The sequence below is a fragment of the Ceratosolen solmsi genome, unplaced genomic scaffold, assembly GCF_000503995.2.
Source record: "Ceratosolen solmsi marchali unplaced genomic scaffold, CerSol_1.0 scaffold45, whole genome shotgun sequence".
Lineage (NCBI taxonomy): Eukaryota > Metazoa > Arthropoda > Insecta > Hymenoptera > Agaonidae > Ceratosolen > Ceratosolen solmsi.
The window spans coordinates 1,229,604-1,250,611 of NW_011948436.1; the positions used below are offsets into that span (position 1 = coordinate 1,229,604).

The 21,008-nt window shown below is 34.4% G+C and overlaps 1 protein-coding gene across 1 annotated transcript in view; it reads right to left on the minus strand.

The window, feature by feature from the left end:
- Dscam1 (Down syndrome cell adhesion molecule 1) overlaps positions 1 to 21,008 on the minus strand; it is a 69,857-nt gene that overhangs the window by 34,939 nt on the left and 13,910 nt on the right. Inside the window, 6 exon segments of the mRNA XM_011503237.1 lie at positions 5,154 to 5,447; positions 9,867 to 10,027; positions 10,029 to 10,159; positions 10,251 to 10,507; positions 10,598 to 11,034; positions 17,924 to 18,047. Of these exon segments, the coding sequence (XP_011501539.1) occupies positions 5,154 to 5,447; positions 9,867 to 10,027; positions 10,029 to 10,159; positions 10,251 to 10,507; positions 10,598 to 11,034; positions 17,924 to 18,047 (1,404 nt within the window).

Below are 21,008 nucleotides of genomic sequence, written 5' to 3' on the forward strand. Positions count from 1 at the left end.
TTAACATTTAGCTGGATGGCCACACATAGATTTTAAACGCTTCGTAAATATTCCATTGGGAATAAATAAATAAATAAATAAATAAATAAATAAATAAATAAAAGAAAAGAAAACAAAACAAAAAAAAAAAACAAAAAAAAAAATCAATAAAAAGTAAATAGACAGTTTTGCATGTTAGTATAAAGGATCTAAGGTTGATATACAATTAAAAAATCAAGATTGGTAGGCAATGCTCTATGTAATTGTGTTGCGTAAGAGTGGTGCAATAAATTGGGCAATATCGAAGGCATTACAAGCAAAGTTCATGTTTTTATTAACGTGTACCATTCACCGCCAAGATTGTACTACGGGAAGATGTTCCTGCCAAATTACTAGCGATACATGTGTATTCTCCAGCATGGTGTGCATTAACCGAACCGATTACGAGAAACGATATTTTATTTCCGTTATTGGACGTGCTCGTGCCCGGATGAGATACGGGCGAAATTTCTTCCTTATTTAACATCCATTTAATTTTAATAGGATCGTCGCCTTTTAGAACGTTACAAATGAAGGAAATCTGTTCACCCCAATTAGCAGGTTCTTGTCCAGTATTAAATGGTGCTATTTGTGGTGGGACTGTAATTACATAGACGAATCTAAACAATCAAATATTTCTTGTGGATATATAGCTTCTTTTTTTTTTCATTTTTTTTTTTTTTTTTTTTTTTTTTTTTAACAAATAAAACTCTCCCAATTAGAGATTGTAATGGGATGGATAATAAAGGAATAATGTGAATTGGTTTTAATGATTATGATGGCTAATGAACTCCATGTAGATAGTAGATTTCATTAGATAAACGCTTAGTTTGTTACGTATAGTCTGTTAAAATAATAATAATAATAATAATAATAATAATAATAATAATGATGATGATGATGATGATGATGATGATAATGATGATGATAACAATAACAATAACAACAACAACAACAACAAGTTGATTAGATGTCTATTAAACAATGGCGAATACAGAGGAAAAGATTGCAAATATTTGTTATTTATAATTACGAAAATTTGTTGGTATTTTATAGTAAAGTGACTTTATTCAATAAATGTCTAATGTTTAAAAACAATTAATTTATTAAATAACAAATCGATTATACTATTGTTTATAATTTTGAATTATATATTTTAACTTAAAAAATATTGGAAATAAATTGAATTTAATTATAAAAAAATTTTGAATATATGTTGTAATGATTGAAGTATATATCAGATGATTAACAGATATAGATTAAAACGTGCATAAAATAAATGTTCAAGTTTTGAACATTTTCATGGTCTTTTGAAAAAGTAATTATAATTTCTACGACCTACATACATAGTCTAAACCTATCAGTGTCAACTATGCATTAAATTAAGTAAATAAAAATATACAGCAAACAGACACGCACGCGCGCACACACACACACCTATATATATATATATATATATATATATATATATATAGGTGTGTGTGTGTGCGCGCGTGCGTGTCTGTTTGCTGTATATTTTTATTTACTTAATTTAATGCATACAGGCGAGTTTACCATTAACAGCAAGAGTGCTGCTGTGACTCGTGGCTCCGGCTTCGTTTGAAACGGAACAAGTATATTCACCGGCATGATTAGCACTCACAGCTTCAATTTCTAATAAGCTTCTGCGCTTATTAGTCGATATCGATAAACCTTCCCTATCTTGTATCAATAATTTTTCCCCGTTAAAGTACCAAGAAAAATCCAATGGTTGATCGCCACGAGAGACAGTGCACACGGTTGAGACTGACTCTCCTGAGTTGGCTGGCTCGTCACCAAATACGAATGGAACGATTTGCGGGGAAACTTGTTAAAAGAAATTAAAAATTAGACAAGAATGGAATAGGTAACGATAACTAAACCGACGATGAATGGGCTCGTCAAAAATTAATAGCGGTGAATATCAATTTGAAATATATTGCGCTCCAATTGAAAATGATTTGATGAGTATGCGGGAGTGACGGGGTGAGAGTAGTGCAGAAGGATAAGAAATCGCCTAATTATGCGTTAAATAAATTATCGATGTATTGAGAGGTACCGTTGACAGCTAAGAGAGTCGAGTATCTCGTTGCACCTGCGGTATTGTTTGCCATACAAGTGAACTCTCCGGCGTGATGTGCTTGTACGCCATCGATAGTTAGTAAACTAACGCGTTTGCTTGTATTGACTATTGAAATTTCGTTATTTTGGCGTTGTACTGGCTTTCCGTTGAGAGCCCAGTTGATGTCGATAGGGTAGTCACCTTTCAGTACTGTACATGTTGCCGTGACGGTGTCTCCCCAGTTGGATGGCTTTTCCCCGAGTACGAAAGGGGCAATTTCAGGTGCAACTTGGATAAATATTTCACTTTATAAATCCTATCAAGTACTACTGCACTTTAATCGGTGGATAATGTCGTATTTTATCGGTAATTTGAAATATCAATATTTTTGCGATAATAATCGCGAGATTAATTTCGCAAATTGACTTGAATAAACTGTCTGTATTTGTATTGTATTTTATAACGTGTGCTTTTTAAGTTGCGGTAAAGTTTTATTTATTTTATTATTATTTTTTGTAAATCGTATTGACCAATAATATCTATCTGACACTATTAGAGGCTCGATAATAACGTGTATTTTTATATTATTTATTGTAATTAAAAATAGATTCAATTGTGATGGTCGCTGTGATGGTGATGGTAATTGTTATATATTGTACGTTATTATCGATTTAAGGGTAATCGTACTTATAGTCAAATTATTTTACGTCGTATGAGTAATTGAAAATTGAAAATCGAACTCTTAATATTAAAATATGATAACTTATTGAATAGAATATTTACGTAGTTCAATCATGGAGAAGGAAGTCAAACTTGTATATCATGTAATTAGTTGGATATCGCTATTACGTAATTTAATAGGGTAATTGTAGTTTAATAAGGTATAAGTAGTGCAGATTGTTTTGTAAAGCTCAATTAATTATTTGAGTCGGAGCTCGTTCTATTATTCTTGCTTTATCGACACTTTAATTTTCATTCTAATTTCACGTTACTTTCACGTATCCAATGTAAATCTATCAATTTTTAAATAAAATGTTAAATATTATTATTTTATACCCTTTACGTCATCGATTTACTTTACACATTACAATTATAGACTTATGTAAGATTTACTCCAATTTCATCATTTTTGTTGTCACTTTTTTTATCTTCTTCTTTTTGTTCTTGTTTTTTGTTTTTTTTTGTTTTGAATCTTTACAATATACGATATTCAATACTCCAAGAAAGGATTCAAATAAATATTTAACCATCGCGTTGAATATTACCATCGAAATAACCCCTACTCCCCACCCACCCATCCGCCCACTCGCAAAAAAAAAAAAAAAACTTTACTTAATATCTGACGATTCAGAGACAACGACTTTTGTGGCATTCCTTTTGAGCGACAAAGTTTCGCTTCCTAGTAACACTTGTAGGATATAGATGATTAGGTAAGAGAGATTAGGTAAAATAGGAAATTATAATAGTTTGTATTGTGATTGGGAAATGTTCGTTTCACAGAACATACCATTGACTTTTAACACCGAGGAGTGACTTGCTGCACCAGCTTTGTTGGATGCCGAGCAGGAATATATTCCTGCGTGTCTAGCAGCGACAGACTCAATACTAAGAATACTATTCTTTTTCGTAGTTGCGAGAACATCAACGTCAGTGTGTTTTTCTTGAATGGGTATACCATCTACAGACCATGCAATCTCCATTGGCAAATCACCTTTCAATATGGCGCAAACAACGGAAATTGAGTCGCCGGAATTGGCGGGCTTATCCGTTATTTCGAAAGGTGCAATTTGTGGAGCAACTGTAATTGTCATATGTGTTGGGCTTTAGGATACATGCCGTTTGTTAATTACGTGTGAGTGTCGTCGAAACGACAACTTTTTATAAGTATACATTTACCACAAAATTATTACGTCTACACCGACTAATTCTTGTACAAAATTTAATCGTAGATTACAAAGCGAAACTACCGTCCATACACAATCTTCATGAAATTCGGGTAGCCAAAACATCTAGTCAATAATATTGTCGTTATTACAATGTCTTAACGAAGTACTAGTAAACATAAACGAAGAGGAAGTGGAAAAAAAAAAAATTGTTTAATAATCGACATCGACTATAGTATAATGGCATAAAAAGAGCTTTTATATTAAAGAAAAGAAACGAAACGAAAATAAAAGAAAAGAAAAGAAAAGAAAAGAAACGAAAAGAAAAGAAACGATAAGAAAAGAAAAGAAAAGAAGGGATAAAACAATGCAAAACAGCAACGATGATAAAATGATTGGGAGAAAGAAAAGGTAAGGGAAGACGATGGAGATAAATTTTACAATAGTGTGTGAGAAATAATGGAGGTAATAATGGAGCGAGTAAGCAGTTTCAAAAACTACCGCGAAAGTACAAAAGAAGACATATGAGTTTCGAGGTGTAAACATGATCTACCATTAACCGATAGAACAGCCGTATGACTATCAAATCCAGCGGAGTTTCTCGCGATACAGTTGTACTTTCCAGCGTGTCTTGCTGCTACGCTGTCGATACTTAGAAAGCTCACCCGCTGGCTCAAAACAACATTCACGTCCGACCGATTCAATTCGATTGGCTCGTCATTAAAAATCCATGAAAAACGTACGGGCAGATCGCCTTTGATGATCGTGCACGATATAGATAACATTTCTCCGGAATTGAGGGGACCCTCGCCGAACGTGAATTGAAGAATCTGTGGAGCCACTTAAATATCCAAAGGCAATTGAAGGCAGAGCCGATGATGTTGGGCATAATTTTCTTTGTCTCTTGTTCCAACATTTTCTCATTGTTTTGTTAATTGAACAAAAAAAAAAAAAAAAAAAAAAAAAAAAAAAAAAAAAAAAAAAAAAAAAAAAAAAAAAAAAAAAATATAAATTTGGAATTCGTGTACCGGGAGATGGTCAAGCGCGACTAGACGACGAGTCCAAGGAGACGGACGGACGGCGAACGAGTGTGAGGATGGAAGGAGCTGCTCGATCGATTTATTACGCATTAGTCGGGATTTTCAAAAGTGCGAGCTACTCTATGATTATACCGTTGACAGCTAGAAATGCCGTATGAGAAGCAGCGCCGGCGTGATTCGAAGCCAAACAGCTGTACTCCCCGACGTGTTTGCCAGTTACGGATTCAATGCTTAGTACGCTGTTCTTTTTATTGGTGCTCCCTATGACGACGTCGTGATCGTGCAAATCATTTAACAGTGTGTCCTTAAATGCCCAAGATATATCAATTGGAAGATCTCCTTTTACCACGGAACACGTTACTGACATCAAGTCGCCCCAGTTGGCAGGCTCATCGCCGAACGTAAAGGCCAGTATTTGTGGAGCAACTGTTAAAAGTAATTAGCTAATGATTCGAACGGAGCGAAGAAACGAGAGGAATGGTCGCTCACTTTTCGACTCGGCTCATTGGCTTTTTTCCCCTGCTTTTCATTTTCTTAAAGTACATTCTCTTTTCATGTTTTAATGCTAGATCGTAGATTAATTTACGTACGAGAAGTTGACTACCAATATTGAAGCACAAATTTCATGATTCGCACATGTGTTTTGATCTGCTTCCAATAAATTATTCAATATGGGCATTAAAGCTCGTGAAAGCTTATTAATTAAATTGGTGTAAGAGCTCGTAGTTTGCGTGGTCTTATAATCGACTCAAGATAAAACAAAATTGGCAAGGTTATATTTCTTATAACGTGTGATTGTTAAGTGTTTTTATGTTATTTTTCGCAAGAAAAGCTTATTTTCTCTCCACTTAAGGATCTACTTGGGCAATGCATTGATTAGGCTGTCGAAAAGGCGTAATTTTCAATCGATATGATTCTATTATCAAGTACAATTTCGCATCATATAGTATCAAGTTTTGCATTGATAAACAAAACAAGAAGAAAGTAACCCCAAAAAAATACCATTTATTCATCACGAATCGTCATTTAAATGTTACGTAAGTCAATAATTTATTTTATTATTATTTTTTTTTTTTTAATTTCGAGTTTATTAAATAATTAGACAGGAAGAAATAAAATAAACAAACAAACAATACTGGCTTCGTTGGATGAATGGAGTTTCTTTTCTCAATTTCTTATATATTTTAATGGTGAGTCTTAGAAAATGTAGTATGCGATTTGTCATTTATAGTTATTGAAAGGGACGAAAGAACAGAAATCGGAAACACGACGAATCGTTGATATCGCAGTTATGGATGGACGTACTTGGCTACCGTGTTGCCTTAACTCTTCCATATCCGCTGCCTCGCGTGTGCCAGTATCGTAATATAAGGATGGGGGATCGTTGAGATTGGAGATAAATAACTAAGCGCACCAGGAACTCACAGCAATGGCATCACTACATACGTAACGACAGTCTCGTTATAAAACAATATCTGCTGATAAATAAAAGTACCATTAACGGCCAAGACTGTGGAGTGACTGACCGATCCGGCGACGTTCGAAGCAGTGCACGAATATTCGCCGGCGTGTCTTGCCGCCGCCCCATCCACGCTCAGCGTACTCAGATGCTTGTTTATGCGATTAACCGTGATAATCTGATCGGCCGAGGAGCGAATCGGTGATCCGTTGAAGGCCCACTCGATCTCCATCGGCATGTCGCCCTTCAATATGGAACAGGCTACCGACACGGAATCTCCCTCGTTCGCAGTCTCTGCGTTAAATGCGATCGGCAACAATTGCGGCCCGACTAAACACACGCGTGAACGAATTAAGCTCATTCGTTTCTACGTGTCCTCGAGACACACGAGCGCCCGCCCAACGATGCCACGGCAGTAGTATGTTAACTGAGACTATGTTTGGCTGGAGCGTGGTTGGCGAGGGAACGAGGTGGTTGGCGAGGGGACGAGGTGGATGGGAGGGGGAAGGGGGGAGGGGAGGAGAGAGGCTTGCCAATGATCTTTTGTCGTGTCGTGATGGAAGGATGATGTCGGGTACGGTACCCAGGCACAATAATCAATAAAATTAAGAGAATGAACTACTGTAGCATCAAAAAGATGAAAAAAAAAAAAGAACAAAATAAAAAAAAGAAAATACAATAGAAGAGTATCGACAACTACTGCGAACCGTTGACCACGAGCGAGGTCGCGTACGACGTGGATCCGGCCGCGTTTTCGGCTGTGCACACATATTTCCCGGCGTGCCTTGCTGTTATAGCCGTGATCATGAGCATGCTAACACGATCGGCCACTTTCTTAACTAGTACGCCGGATGCGCCGCCGATCCTGTCCCCGGGATAAGTCCAACGGATCTTGAGCGGTAGATCGCCGACCGGCACTATACATTGCAGATTGGCGAATTCGCCGGCGTTCATCGGCAGCTTCGTGAATGCGAATGGCTGAATCGTGGGCGAGGCTAAAGAGGCAGGATATTTCAGCGTAATGCCATTCGTGCATTGGCTCGTTATGTGTTTGTCACGTACGTGCCGTGTGAAAGAGAAAGACAGTCAAAGTAAAATGGTAATTCTTGCTAATGCCAATGCATCGTAGCTTCAACTGGAAGCTCGATAAGCCTGGTGCAGTACACGACTGTTTTGTGTGCTTTTGTGCCTGTGTGGGCTCGCGCGCGTAATCGATCGACTTTTCTGCGGATTATGTACCGATACGTTGAAAATTCGGCAAATGATAATTGTCATTGCAAGAAAATTGCGACCTATGGGAATTGTAACGTGTCGGCTAATAGGTTTGGATTATGCCTATCGTTAGCGATGTTGCGTAAAGGAACGAATGACGTTTCGTATGAACGTAGCTAAAAGAGTATAAAGTACCCTCAATTGAATACGTGGCCGTAAAATAAATATGCCCTAAATGAGAATTTACGCACACTCGTTGGTGCGATAGAGATGACGCGCCTAAGAATTGAAAATACGCTCAAATGCATTTGTTAATGGTGAGGGGGTACCGAGCCTTTTTTCATCAACATAACAGCCACGATTCATTTATTAAGTGGCAGTTGTTGTTGATAGTAATATCTACGCTCTATTTAAAATTTTAAAATGTTCATTTAATTCCACGTTTTGAGTGTTCATTATTAATGCACATCTCAATATAATATATATATATATATATATATATATATATATATATAGTTTTATTAAAATAAAGTAAAAAAGGAATAAAATACAGCTCTTTTAAACGGTAATATTAATGTCAACTTCCAGGAATACTTCACACCTTGTCCAAATTTTTCTATAGCTTTCACATTAAAATCTATTAGAAAAAAGAAATGATTTTTTAACAAAAATAATCGATAAATTTACAAAAACAAAATTACGTTTTAATAAGAATAATTATTATGATTCTTTTCTTTTTTTTTCCTTTTTTTATTTTTTGCTTTTTGAAATTTAAGCCTACAAAAATAACATATTTAAATATTATTATGGAAATCGTATGATAAACATGACGAATCAAATTACATTCAAACGTAGTGAATTTTTACGTTAGAATATAAAATAAAACACTTGCATAAACCATGAACCGCCGTACCAATCTTGATAATTAATTATAATTTCTTTTTTTTCATTTCGAAATTCATCAATGTACAACAATATAAAATGGTGAATATTTTGTTCGCACAGTGTCCCCTTTAGGCTCTCGTTCTTAATTTTTCTTATAGCAAGGCAATTCTTGAGATTTAGGGAAATTAAAATTAAAATAGCTTTAATTTTATGTGATCTGTATAATAATACCAATTTCTCATACGAATACAAAATTAATATGAAAATTCTATTTTGTTCAATCGTTGGTGAAAAAGCTTAAAAATTTTCTTTATTTATTATATAGTAATGTAAGTATGAAGGTACGTATGGTAGAAAAAAAAAGTTATCTAAACAGACAATTGTAATTCTGATTTGGCAATATGATTAATAAACAACGAATAAGATTGTTTTTTCAATGATATTACAACTATCTCGATAAAAGTTAATATTTGACCGTCATTGTGTTGGCTATTCACAATAAAAAAACTCTGTCTCTGTATATATATATATATATATATATATATATGTCTGTTTATGCTTAGCAAGAGCTCTTGGAATATGCGATTGTATAATGTTCGTTGAAACTACAAATACGTATCGTCACGTTACAAAGTTAAAAAAAAACAAAATTTAAGACATATTCGGTTAAATATTATTGAATTACGCTTGTATAAAATGAACAGTTATGGACACTTTTATGCGTCGCGCATTTATAGTCTCGAAAGCTTATGTTGCAAGAAGGCAGATAGTTTAGTACTTGTTACAATTACTCCTTATTGTCTGAACGTACAGTGTCTAAAGCGACGATTTCCAATGGCAGTTCCTCAGTTTAGCACCAATAAATGAAATTTGTCTCATCGTGTTGTAAATAATTGCTAAAGAAAATTATTCAGTAAAAAGTTAAGTTAATTAAAACTGCACCTGAAAAACTCGTGAGCTCCGTAAATTAAGTTTCGATGGATCTCCATATCCATTATAATATACATATTTGCGCATCCTTCTTGTTATTAATATATTTATATAATCGATAAATTTTTATATTATAATCTTAAAAGTATAATTCATCATAGAATTCATTTCAAACTAATAATAACAGAGTCTCATTAAATCGATGCTTCAAGTCAGATTAAACGGCTTTTAAATAACTTTCATTATAAATAAGTCTTTTTAAATAGCAAAAGTTCCAACGAACTTTACGGCAATTCCCTTGTAAAAGTTTAAATTATGATTATTAAATTGCTCTTAAAGAAAATTTACGTCAGACTTACCCATAACTTGTACTTCGAGGGTGCCTCGAGCGCTGTAACCTTGAGCATTGCGAGCGACGCAGGTGTAGGTGGCTTGATCGGTCATTCGCTCGACGTTCTCGATGATCAATGTTCCGTTCGGGAACACCTTCTGCTTACGGTTGATCGGAAGTACTCGGGTGCTCGATGGGGTGCCCGGCAACGGGGCAAGTTACTCGCAGTGTTTCTCCGGCAACGATGGCTTTCTTGTCCATGTGACGGATGAAGGGAAGACCATAAACATTGAGCCGAGCCGAGTGTTCAGCAGATCCCACCTGCGATTATTATAATATTCTTTCTCTCATCCCCAATCGTCATTGATTTTACAATATGCCTGCCAACAAATCCCGCGGCAAAATGGCTTACTTTTGACGAAGCGATGCACTTGTATAGTCCTCCGTCATTGGTGTGGATGCTGGAAATGTTGAGGTTCGAAACAACGTCTCCGTTCACGGTGACGTACTGTCCGACTTGGAATCGTTCGGTATTGGATAATTTCTTCCCGTCCAGCTCCCACGTAATTTCCGGTGTCGGATTACCACTGGCCGTGCATTTAAGAAAGACACTTGGTCCGGGTTGAAGAGTCTCTTCGTGGAAAGCCGATCGAATTTGCGGTGGTTCGACTGTGAAATCACATAGGCGATATAAGATCAGATAAGATAAGCGAACGATGAAAGTACTAAACGAAGCTACGCTACGACGCGCTAACTTACAGCGTCCTCCCAACTTAAGTTCAGCGGTCGCTTGAGCGCTCTCTTGGTCGTTACGAATGAAGCACTGATACATTCCCTTATCGTCCTTCTTAACGCTCTCGATCCGCAGCACAGTCTCTTCGTGGCTAAGGGGCTTGCCGTCCTTCAGCCAGGAGATGGTCTTGATGGGGTTGCCTTTAATGTTGCAGGTGAAGGTGGCCGGCCTACCGAAGTCGATCGTCTGGCTTCTGGGCTCGATGTCGGCCGAGAGGGGCGCTGTTACGGTGAGAACCGTCTCCACGCTTTCGCCACCTACGGAATTATTCACGACGCAGAGATACTTGCCCGAGTCCTCGACCTGGGCTTCGAGAATAATTAGGGTTCCGCTGACCTGGCGCACGCGTTCGTTCAGCTGAACCGGCTGACGTCGAGAGGTGCCCTCGATAAACTTGTACCATCTGAAACAGAATTCGAGGGTTTGCACATCCTCTTGGCGCGATGCTCTACCAAAGCAAATGATTGCCAATAATAAATTAAGCACTGACCAATATAACTACCAATGTAATGAAAAAAAGCTCATCTTTTTACTTAATTTTAACGAATTAATTAAATAATAAAATGCTGTATATTTAATTTAATAGTGTACAGATCTTGTATGATCAATTTCTTCCTATTTCGTTTATTCCTTTGATTTTATTAATTTCTTCATTCGCGAATAAATTAAGAGCTTACGAGCTTATCAAATTAACTTCTATATATTTTTCTAGGATTACTTAACAAACTATGCAAATATTATATTCAATTTATTATTATTATTATTTGTTATTGTTGTTGTTGTTGTTGTTGTTTTTTGCTATTATTATTATATGCTTGATCAGTAATTTAGTACATCTTAATCAAATACGAAGTTTAAATATGCATACAATTTTTAATGATTGGTCAGTGCTCGTTGATATAAAATTCTGCTTCGATTTTTAATTATTTAAACTTTAATTACTTAAATTTATAATTCACTGCTTTGTACTACAAATGTGTAAAAAAACTTTATATCATGATGACGGCTCAAAGCTCGATGCATGTAAAACATTACAATTTTTCTCGCTTGACATACATTATGCCGATCAAAAACTCCGGGGGCTGCTTTCTGTCGTCGCAATCTATCATATTTTCATATTTATTTATTGTTCAACGCTTGCAATGTAAACATTAGAGAGAGAGAGAGAGAGAGAGAGAGAGAGCATGAAATAAAATCTTTGGCATTTTTCACTATGACATTATAAATAAAATTATGAAATTTTTTTTTTTTTTTTTTGACAAGATATAAAATTATTGATTATTATTATTTTTTTAATTATATATTAATATAATCTATTTCTCGAAAACTTTTAGAATCTTATTACATTAAATATAAACAAAAAAATTAAAAAATTGTAATAAAAATGACTGTGTCACTTTATCCTATTCAATAATCTATCTTTTATATGCAATACACTCAATGCTTTAATATTGTCTAATACTATTAATCTTCAACAATGCTTATAATTATGTGCAATTATTTATTGAAATAATTCTATTTTAACAATCCTTAACGAACTTTGAATCATCAACATCTTTATAATATTAATATAATGTATAATTTTCATGTGTGTTTTGAAAACTCAAAGCCTTGATAAATCGACATAAAATCTCAACATTCGATTATTTTTCTTAACATATTTCGAGTTCGATATATTTTATTATATTAAAATTTTTTTTTTCAGTTTTAAAAATCGAAGCATAATTTCTGAATAAATACAATATTTCAAATAAATATTACATAGACAGAATATTTAAAACATTACTTTAACAATTATGTAACAAAATCTATTAATCTACTTTTATTTGTATTTGTATTGGCGATATATTAATATGGATAGGTGAAATTACGTTTTTAATATTATTGTTGCGCAATACAAGTATAGCATAATTAATTAAAAATATAAAAAATATTATTCCGTCATTTATCAACGTTTCAAAGATATATGAATAGTCTGAATAAGAAATAAAGAAGAAAGTAATAAAATTATTTTCCGGTAAAAAATATTCTCTCTATGTAATTATCATAAAATTATAACTCACATTCGCATTGTAGAAATAAAATCTTAGCCTATAGATAATTAAATAATAGAACTAAATGGCTAAGCATAGAACTACAAAAGTATTCACAGAAGACCTATTCAATCCATTGAAAATGTAATTCCTCTCGATGTAAGTCAATAATATGTCGTGTTCACTTAGAAAAATTAAAATTATTAAAATTAAAACGACCACTAAATGCTCTAGTAATGTGAGAGAGAGGGGAACCAATAAATATTTAGCTTTATAAATTTCTACTTATAGTCAGTCATCTTGTAAATTTTTACAATTTAAGAAATCATTTAAAAATTTGGCAACTATACTCTAATTTACAATAAATTTAAAATTTCTTTCGAAGTATTAATTGAATAATAGTTTTGTTATCGATTCAAATAACGAGTCTGGAATGAATAATTGACCTCATCATATATTATTTTAATACGATTTGGTTAATTCTTATTAGTATTTATATATTCTATCAAAAGAAAATCATACCAATTTTTTTTCTATCTAAGAAAATGAATAGCGAATAGTAATAAGAATAATTTTTAACTTTATCTTTATGAAGATTATTTAGCTTTATTTGCAAGAATAATTGTAATGTAAAGTGTCAGTGTAAAAAACAATTATCAATAAGTGTATACTTTACTTTTCAAATAAATTTCATTTACAATTATCACCGAGATAATAAATCATCAACTTACGTGTCCAGTATTAATTTTTTTATACAATATCGATGACTATGATAATAATAATAATAATAATAATAATAATAATAATAATAATAATAATAATAATAATAATAATAATAATAATAATGATAATGATAATGATAATAACAAAAACAATATAAAAAATTTAATCACTGTACCAAAAATATAACAATTTAAACAATTTAAGCAGATTTTATTCAAAAAATGCTTGTTACTGTTTGTAAATATTATTTACATGTGGCTGACATTTTCAGAAAAGTATTACAAAAACACATTGAAACAAATTATTGAAAATTTCACTTTTGAGCTGTACATTACACGACGTGTTTATAACGACGCGTTGTGAGATGGATAAATTTTCACGAAATTAAAAAGGAAAGTAAAGTGAACGAAGCATAAATCATATATGCAAATTCAATAGAACGATCGTTCCAATCATGTAATGTGGAAAATCCAATTTCTACACGTACCTTGTGATCGGCACGGGTGATCCTTGAATCACGCAATTTAAGGCTACGGTTTTTAAAATCGACATCTCCACTAATTTCCAGCCTGCATAACGCTCCCCCGCATATCGTGGGACTACATTACTAGAGGGATCTGCAAAGACGAGAATCGTCAAACTCGTCTCAAAGGAAAGTATTTTGCCGCATTTAATGCTGGCGATCGAGAAGATTTAAGGAATTATTCATTAGGCGTGCATTGTGAATTTTGTTGCTGGATGTTGTTGCTTAGGAATGCAAATTGAAAATCAACTTCATTATTGATTATAAGTCCAGCGCTACTTAATCACAGTCATTGAAGAGAAAATTAGACCGTTCGGCTAATAATAAAGACATACAAAGTAATTTAACGTTTCATACGTCTGTTTAAAATGATAAATTTTTAAGCATATAAGAATGCAAATGTCCCTCAATGCATTATTAATTTAATTGCATTCATAGATCCTGGCCGAATTAATTATATTAATTTTCAAAATTGTGAAGTATAAGAAATTTTTAGCTCTCTGGACAATTGAAGTGGATTCAGCCTAATGGATCGATGGGTACGTTACTCTCCAACGAGCGTAACAGTGAGTTTCCTAGCTTTACGCATCGTTTGGTCTCGACCACTTTAAGGACGAAGCAGCTCATTACATGGATAAGCAAAGTATATACCTCTGTATAGGAGCCGGCGAGCCTTGAACCGCACACATCAAAGCAATGACATTTCCTGTGGAAACACTAACCAATTTGCCGCCTTCATAGCGCTCGCCAGCAATTCGCGGTGCAACGTTGCCGTTCGGCTCTAACACGAAATACAAATATTATATTTTTTTCTGTTTCTTAAGCTGCGCAAGAGAGCCCGTACCTGAATGCAGGAGATGGGAAGCCCTGGACAGGGCAGAGCAAACCGACTATTCTACTCGCCGCTATCGACTTCTTCATACCATTGACGTCCTTGTCTTTCGCGTTAGGTGGCATTCCAGTTCGAGGTTCTAAAATTTCCATAACAAACAGTCACGCCTAAGGCTTTCTCACACTAACGCGATCATACAACAGCTTCCTGTGAATATTCTCACTTTGTGCTCGGATTTGTATGCTGGGAATGGGTATTTTAAAAAGCTGTAGACCTCATACATACGCTGGTTCTCGATTAATCTTACGTTATCGCGAAGAAAGCAGCGGCATACTTTTATCTCACCTGTATAGCGGAGGGGGACTAGATTGTGCCTCGCACAATAACGTTATCATCTGTCCTAATGCTTTTGTAACCTCGCCTAACTTTGATCTTGGTGGTAATCGAGGAGGACTGCCGCCTACTGGTTCTACAATATATCATTTAATTGGGTTCGCTAACAAGGGCAATTGATACAAGAATGAATGCAAGCTTATCCATAAAATGCTGGGAACGGGAATTTCTCTCTCTCTCTCTCTCTCTCTCTCTCTCTCACTCACTCACTCACTCACTCTTTTCTTTTCTCTTTCGATACGCCCAAATATTATAGCAAACCTATATAGTGGCGCTGGACTGGATTGTGCTTCGCACAATAAAGTTACATGCTCTCCAACATATTTTGCCGTCCCGTCAAATTTTGATCGAGGCGGTAGACGTGGAGGACTACTACCCAGCGTCTCTATAAATGTATTATTATAAGAATGATTCTGAAAGAAGCTATTTTAATATTGCGCATTAAAGATCTTATTGGATAAATAAGACCTTCCACTGTACACAATGGGAATCTTTCGGTTCTTTATTCAATTTTCTGCAACGGCTAGCGTACCTGAAGATTGGGATTGGGTTGGCCTGAGCTTGGCACAACATCGCCACGGTTGACGTCATTGCGATCGACAATACTGTTATTTTAGCAGTAGGTGGGACCTTTGGTGCTGCACCATTTACTGGTTCTAAGAGTATTTATCGAACATATTTGCAAGAAATTACTTTATTAAATTTAAATGCTTCATGTTTATCTATTCTATTGCATTATTCTAGCGACGTATAATGTATAAAGAATTACAAAATTTTATCGACCGACGTCGAGTTCAAATGTCAAGTGAAAGTTGAATTGAAAATATTTTATTTTTAACACTATGCTTCGGCTTTGTGTGAAGCTACCTGAAATTTGGAACTGGATGTCCTTGTGCTTGGCAAAGCATTACTATTTGCGACGATACAGAACTCGTGAGAACGTCATATTTCTGCGTTGATGCCACTCTCGGTTTTGCGCCATTTACCGGCTCTAAGAAATTTTCATAATAAGTTGAATTATAAAATTAATGAATGTAATGTCGATAACAAGAATACTAATCGTTTTGCAGAAAAATTAACTTGATTTTCCTTTAATATCTATTTTCAAGTCTAATATTACACGATAATAAAGGTATGGAAAATGACATGAAACATTGGGCTTTCTCGATACTGTTTTTTTTTTTTTTTTTTTTTATTATTTTTTGTTGTTTTCTTTTGCTTTTGTCTTTTAGTTTATTTTATCGTTCGCGATGGAAATGATTGAAATCACAAAAAATTCATATAATAATGAATATTCAAAATTTAGGTAAAATATAAAGCAATTTTAATTTTATAAAACATTAAATTTGTATGCCCCCCATCCCTAATCAAATAATGCTTTCTTACCGAATGCATTAATTCTCCACGATAATGATGATGAAATTAATAACGGTGTAACTCAGCATCGCACTTGAAGTATAATAACTATTTATTTACTAATAAAACATCGTTCCTTAGTATAAGAAGAAAAAAAAAACTTCTAGTTGAACATCATTCTTATATTTAGTGATTCATTTAGTATAATCAAACTTGTATTATTAACGCACTATTACACCATATTAAACGTTCCGTTAAGTGATTTTAAAATTAATTTGATATTCTACCTGAAAGCTGGAACTGGATGTCCTTGTGCTTGACATGGTATTTCAAAGATTTGAGAATTTTTTATTTGCATCCACCTTTTCGTATCCCCCAAAACCGATGGCGATTTACTACCAACTGGCTCTTTATAATCAATAATAAAAAAAATTATTTAGTAAAAATACTTGAGTATTTTATTAGCAAACGATTGCACAGTCGCCATAGATAAGAGTTTTCCAAATTATATTTCCAATAATTACGGACAAACCGTTGAGTGTTTTAATAAAACAAATTAGATACGAAAAAAGATCATCGATAAAAAGCTCCAAAACGTATTTGTATTTACGATTCACAACTACCTTTTGCACTTCTCCAAATAGATCACTTCGAAGAAGACTCGACTGGCAATGATTTTTGTATAATTTACCTGAATGTGGGCACAGGATGAGCCTGTCCTGGGCATAGAATCACTATGTTGTCATTTCTTTGTCTTTCCATAAGACTACCTTTTTCTCCAAACACCGAGGGTGCTCTACTTTGTACCGGTTCTAACCATAAAATTAATAACTAATGATTATGCGCGCAGGAATATCTTTACCTAAATATTGGAGTAGGGTGACCCTGGGCCGAACATAAAAGGGCTACATTCGTATTAGCTTTTTTCATCATCCAACCACCTCTTAAATCGCCCATTAGAGCGGGAGCTTTACTTCCAACAGGTTCTGGAGAAACATTTAAAAAAAAAAAAAAAAGAAAAAAAACCACTTGCTACCTATTGTTCAATATTCAAAGGCTTTACCTGAATGATGGTACGGGAAATCCTTGCGCTGGACAAAATAACGTAATATCGTGTTTCGATTGCTTATCGTACCAAGCTAATTTTGCATCGTTTGAAAATTTCGGTACTTTCGTCGCTACTGGTTCTATCGAATTAAAATAAAATACCTATCGTCAACACATGTATTTCATCGAATATTATACCTGTAGCTAGGAACAGGAAACCCTTGTGCTGGACAAAATAACGTGATATCGTGACCAGAGACTTTAACATACCAAGCTAACACAGCATCGTTCGAAAATTTTGGTGGCTTTGTCGATACTGGTTCTGTTTTTGTTTGGCAATAAAATTAAATCGACTTTTCAATGTCTATTTATAGGTATTTGGTACCTGTAGCTCGGGACAGGAAACCCTTGAGCTGGGCAGAATAACGTCATGTCGAAGCCTGATGTTTTGTCGTACCAGGATTTTTTCGCGTCATTCGAAAATTTCGGTGCTTTTGTGGCCACTGGCTCTATTTTCCAAAATATTCGTTTGCTTTTAATTATTTAGGCGCCTTTTTAAGACTAGGACAGGGCGTTTGAAAATAATAATAATAATAATAATAATAATAATAATAATAATAATAATAATAAAGATAAAATAATCGAGAAGAGCCTTCTCTCGAAAGGTATGTAACTGCATATTAAATAGGTAGCAAGAAAACATATTAACCTCGTACGAGGTGCAGGATGACCTTGAAGAGGACACATTAAATTTGTTGCAACATTTATTGTTACATCTACAAATTCAACCTTTCGATTGCTAGCTAACTTAGGCTTTGTGTTTGATGATGGTTCTAGAAGAATAATGAGAACGTACTGATAAGATATTAATATTTTATTTGTGCGCTAGAATCGTAAACCGACCGTGTGACTGGAACTGGGGATCCCTGCGCTGGGCATATCAAAGATACTTCATTCGTTCTATAAGTTGGCTCAATAATCTTGATATCAGTATTCGATAATCTGGGTTTGACACTGGATACTGGCTCTATCGTGCGCGAGATTCAAAAAAATAATAATCACTGAATTAAGTGAGTCTTCGTTAAAATGAAGAAAAAGCTGGTTTAGGATAGCCATTCCGAGGGCACGTTTAATTTTAAATATAAATCTTTTTTTTTTGTTTTTTGTTTTTTTGTCTTGTTTTTGTTTTCTATTATTTTTATTACTTGTCTTAGTTACCTGAAGCCAGGTACAGGAAATCCTTGCACGGGACAAAGTAAAGTAGAATCCCGTCCAAATAGAACACTAGGATTTGTTGATTTCACATCTAATGCCGTCATTTTTGGCCTCGTGCTAGATATTGGCTCTACGAGGTTTTCGAATTTAAGATCGAAGTGTTTATCAAGTAAATTATTAAAACAACTGCATTATTAAACCTGATGCGGGACAAAAGACGTACGCCGTAATAATATCCAGCTATTTGTTGTGCAATTCTTTATCGAGAATGTCGATTGTAAGCCAAAATTGAGAAAAATATCATGATAAAATGAATATATGATTAGGAATAATTGAAGAAATTCACGATAATCTACCTATAAAACGGAACCGGAAATCCTTGCGCAGGACATTGAACGGTGACACTCTTATTGGCTGCGTTACTAAAGCGGAAAAAGTCTGTACCGCCAGATAACTGAGGCCGTGTGCTCGAAGCAGGTTCTACAAAATCAACCAATGTCTTTGTCAAATAAAAAGAGTCATTTGCACCCTCTCCCTCCCTTACCCCACCCCCCGGGACGGGAAACCCTTGGGCATACTTGCAATATTAATATAATATTATAGACCTTGCATATAGCTCTAATACGTTAGTATGCTTACTGTATTTGTTAGTACTATTATTCTTTAGAGTCTACCTATATAGTGGGACTGGAAATCCTTGTGCAGGACATTGCAAGGTGACGGATTTAAGGGTTGCAGATGTAAAGCGTTGAAGATCACTTCCACCTGCTAATTGTGGTCGAGTGCTCGAAGCTGGTTCTATAGATATAAAAAGGAGCCACTTTTTAATATTTTTAGTCTGGAATTCACAAATTACCTGTACATCGGAACGGGAAACCCTTGGGCAGAACATAGAAGAGTCATAGCGCCATTGAGCATAGCTTTAAATGTTTGAGAATCGGCCATAGATGGGAATTTCGGTCGTGCACTCCCAACTGGTTCTTCAGAGTTTCCGTGAAAGGTTACGTAACAGAACCAAAATAACAATTGTTCACATTATCGTAGAAAATGTACAAATTACCATTATATTCATACGATATGAGAGGATTATTTCATTTTCCTTGACATGCATTTAATTGAATCATGTTTGCATGGAATAATCCCGTAATTTCAAATTACGAGCAGGCTATCTCAAATGAAGCATTTGTATGCAAATAAACAGTTGTGGATAAGCGCGATAAAAGAATTTTACAAAATATCTTCTGAAGATATTAATAGAATGTTAAAGATGAGAAAATTATCGTTTTATGTTCATTGTATTATTCACCTATTAATGAACAGTTATATATATATATATATATATATATATATATATGACGATGTATTTCTTAAAAAAAAAGTGCATTTATAATTTACTGATAAAGATAATTATACCTGAAAACTGGAACAGGAAATGCCTGTGCTGGGCAGAAAAGCGTCAATGGCTCGCTGAACCGATTAGTATAAGTGCGCGAGTTCTCGCTTGTCGAAAATTTTGGTCTGACGCCAGCAACAGGCTCTAGGAACATAGATATACATATAAAAAGTTGGTTCATAAGTTAAGACGAATTGTTTGAAGATTGAGATCTGTTATTAAAGTTATCCTATTTGTTGCCAGTTGTTTTTTATTTTAAAAAAAATTTTTTTTTTTATTTTTTTTTAAAATTTTTTTTAGCGCATTTTTTTTTTGTTTTTTTTTTGTTTTTTATTTTTTAAAAAAATGCGGGTATTTAAACTAATTAAAAATCAACTGTGTCCATTGATTATTTGTCGGCGTATGTGAATACATGTGAGTGTGGATTTAATGACTAAATATGTCCTGTATATACAAGGCCTACCTATACATCGGAACTGGGAAGCCTTGAGCTGGACAAAGGAGTGGCAAACTTCCCATTACACTTGTTATAAGCCCATTTAAGTTGTCCAAACTCGGGAATTTTGGTCGAACACTTCCCACCGGTTCTGCACAATGTAGGAAAGCACAAAACCTGATGTGTTACCCAAATATGCTTTTATTTGATAATTTCAAATATAACCATTGGCGGATTATGAAAGAGGCAAAGATAAAGCAGCAGACTAGTTCACAAAGGACGATAATGCGATACCTCTACTTTATTTATTTCTTTATGTATTTATAAATTCTTCTTTTTTTTTAATATAGGCATTGTGTTAAATAGCATTTGCTCACTTCTAACGAAAAAAAAAAAAAAAAAAAAAAAAAAACAACCACAACACCA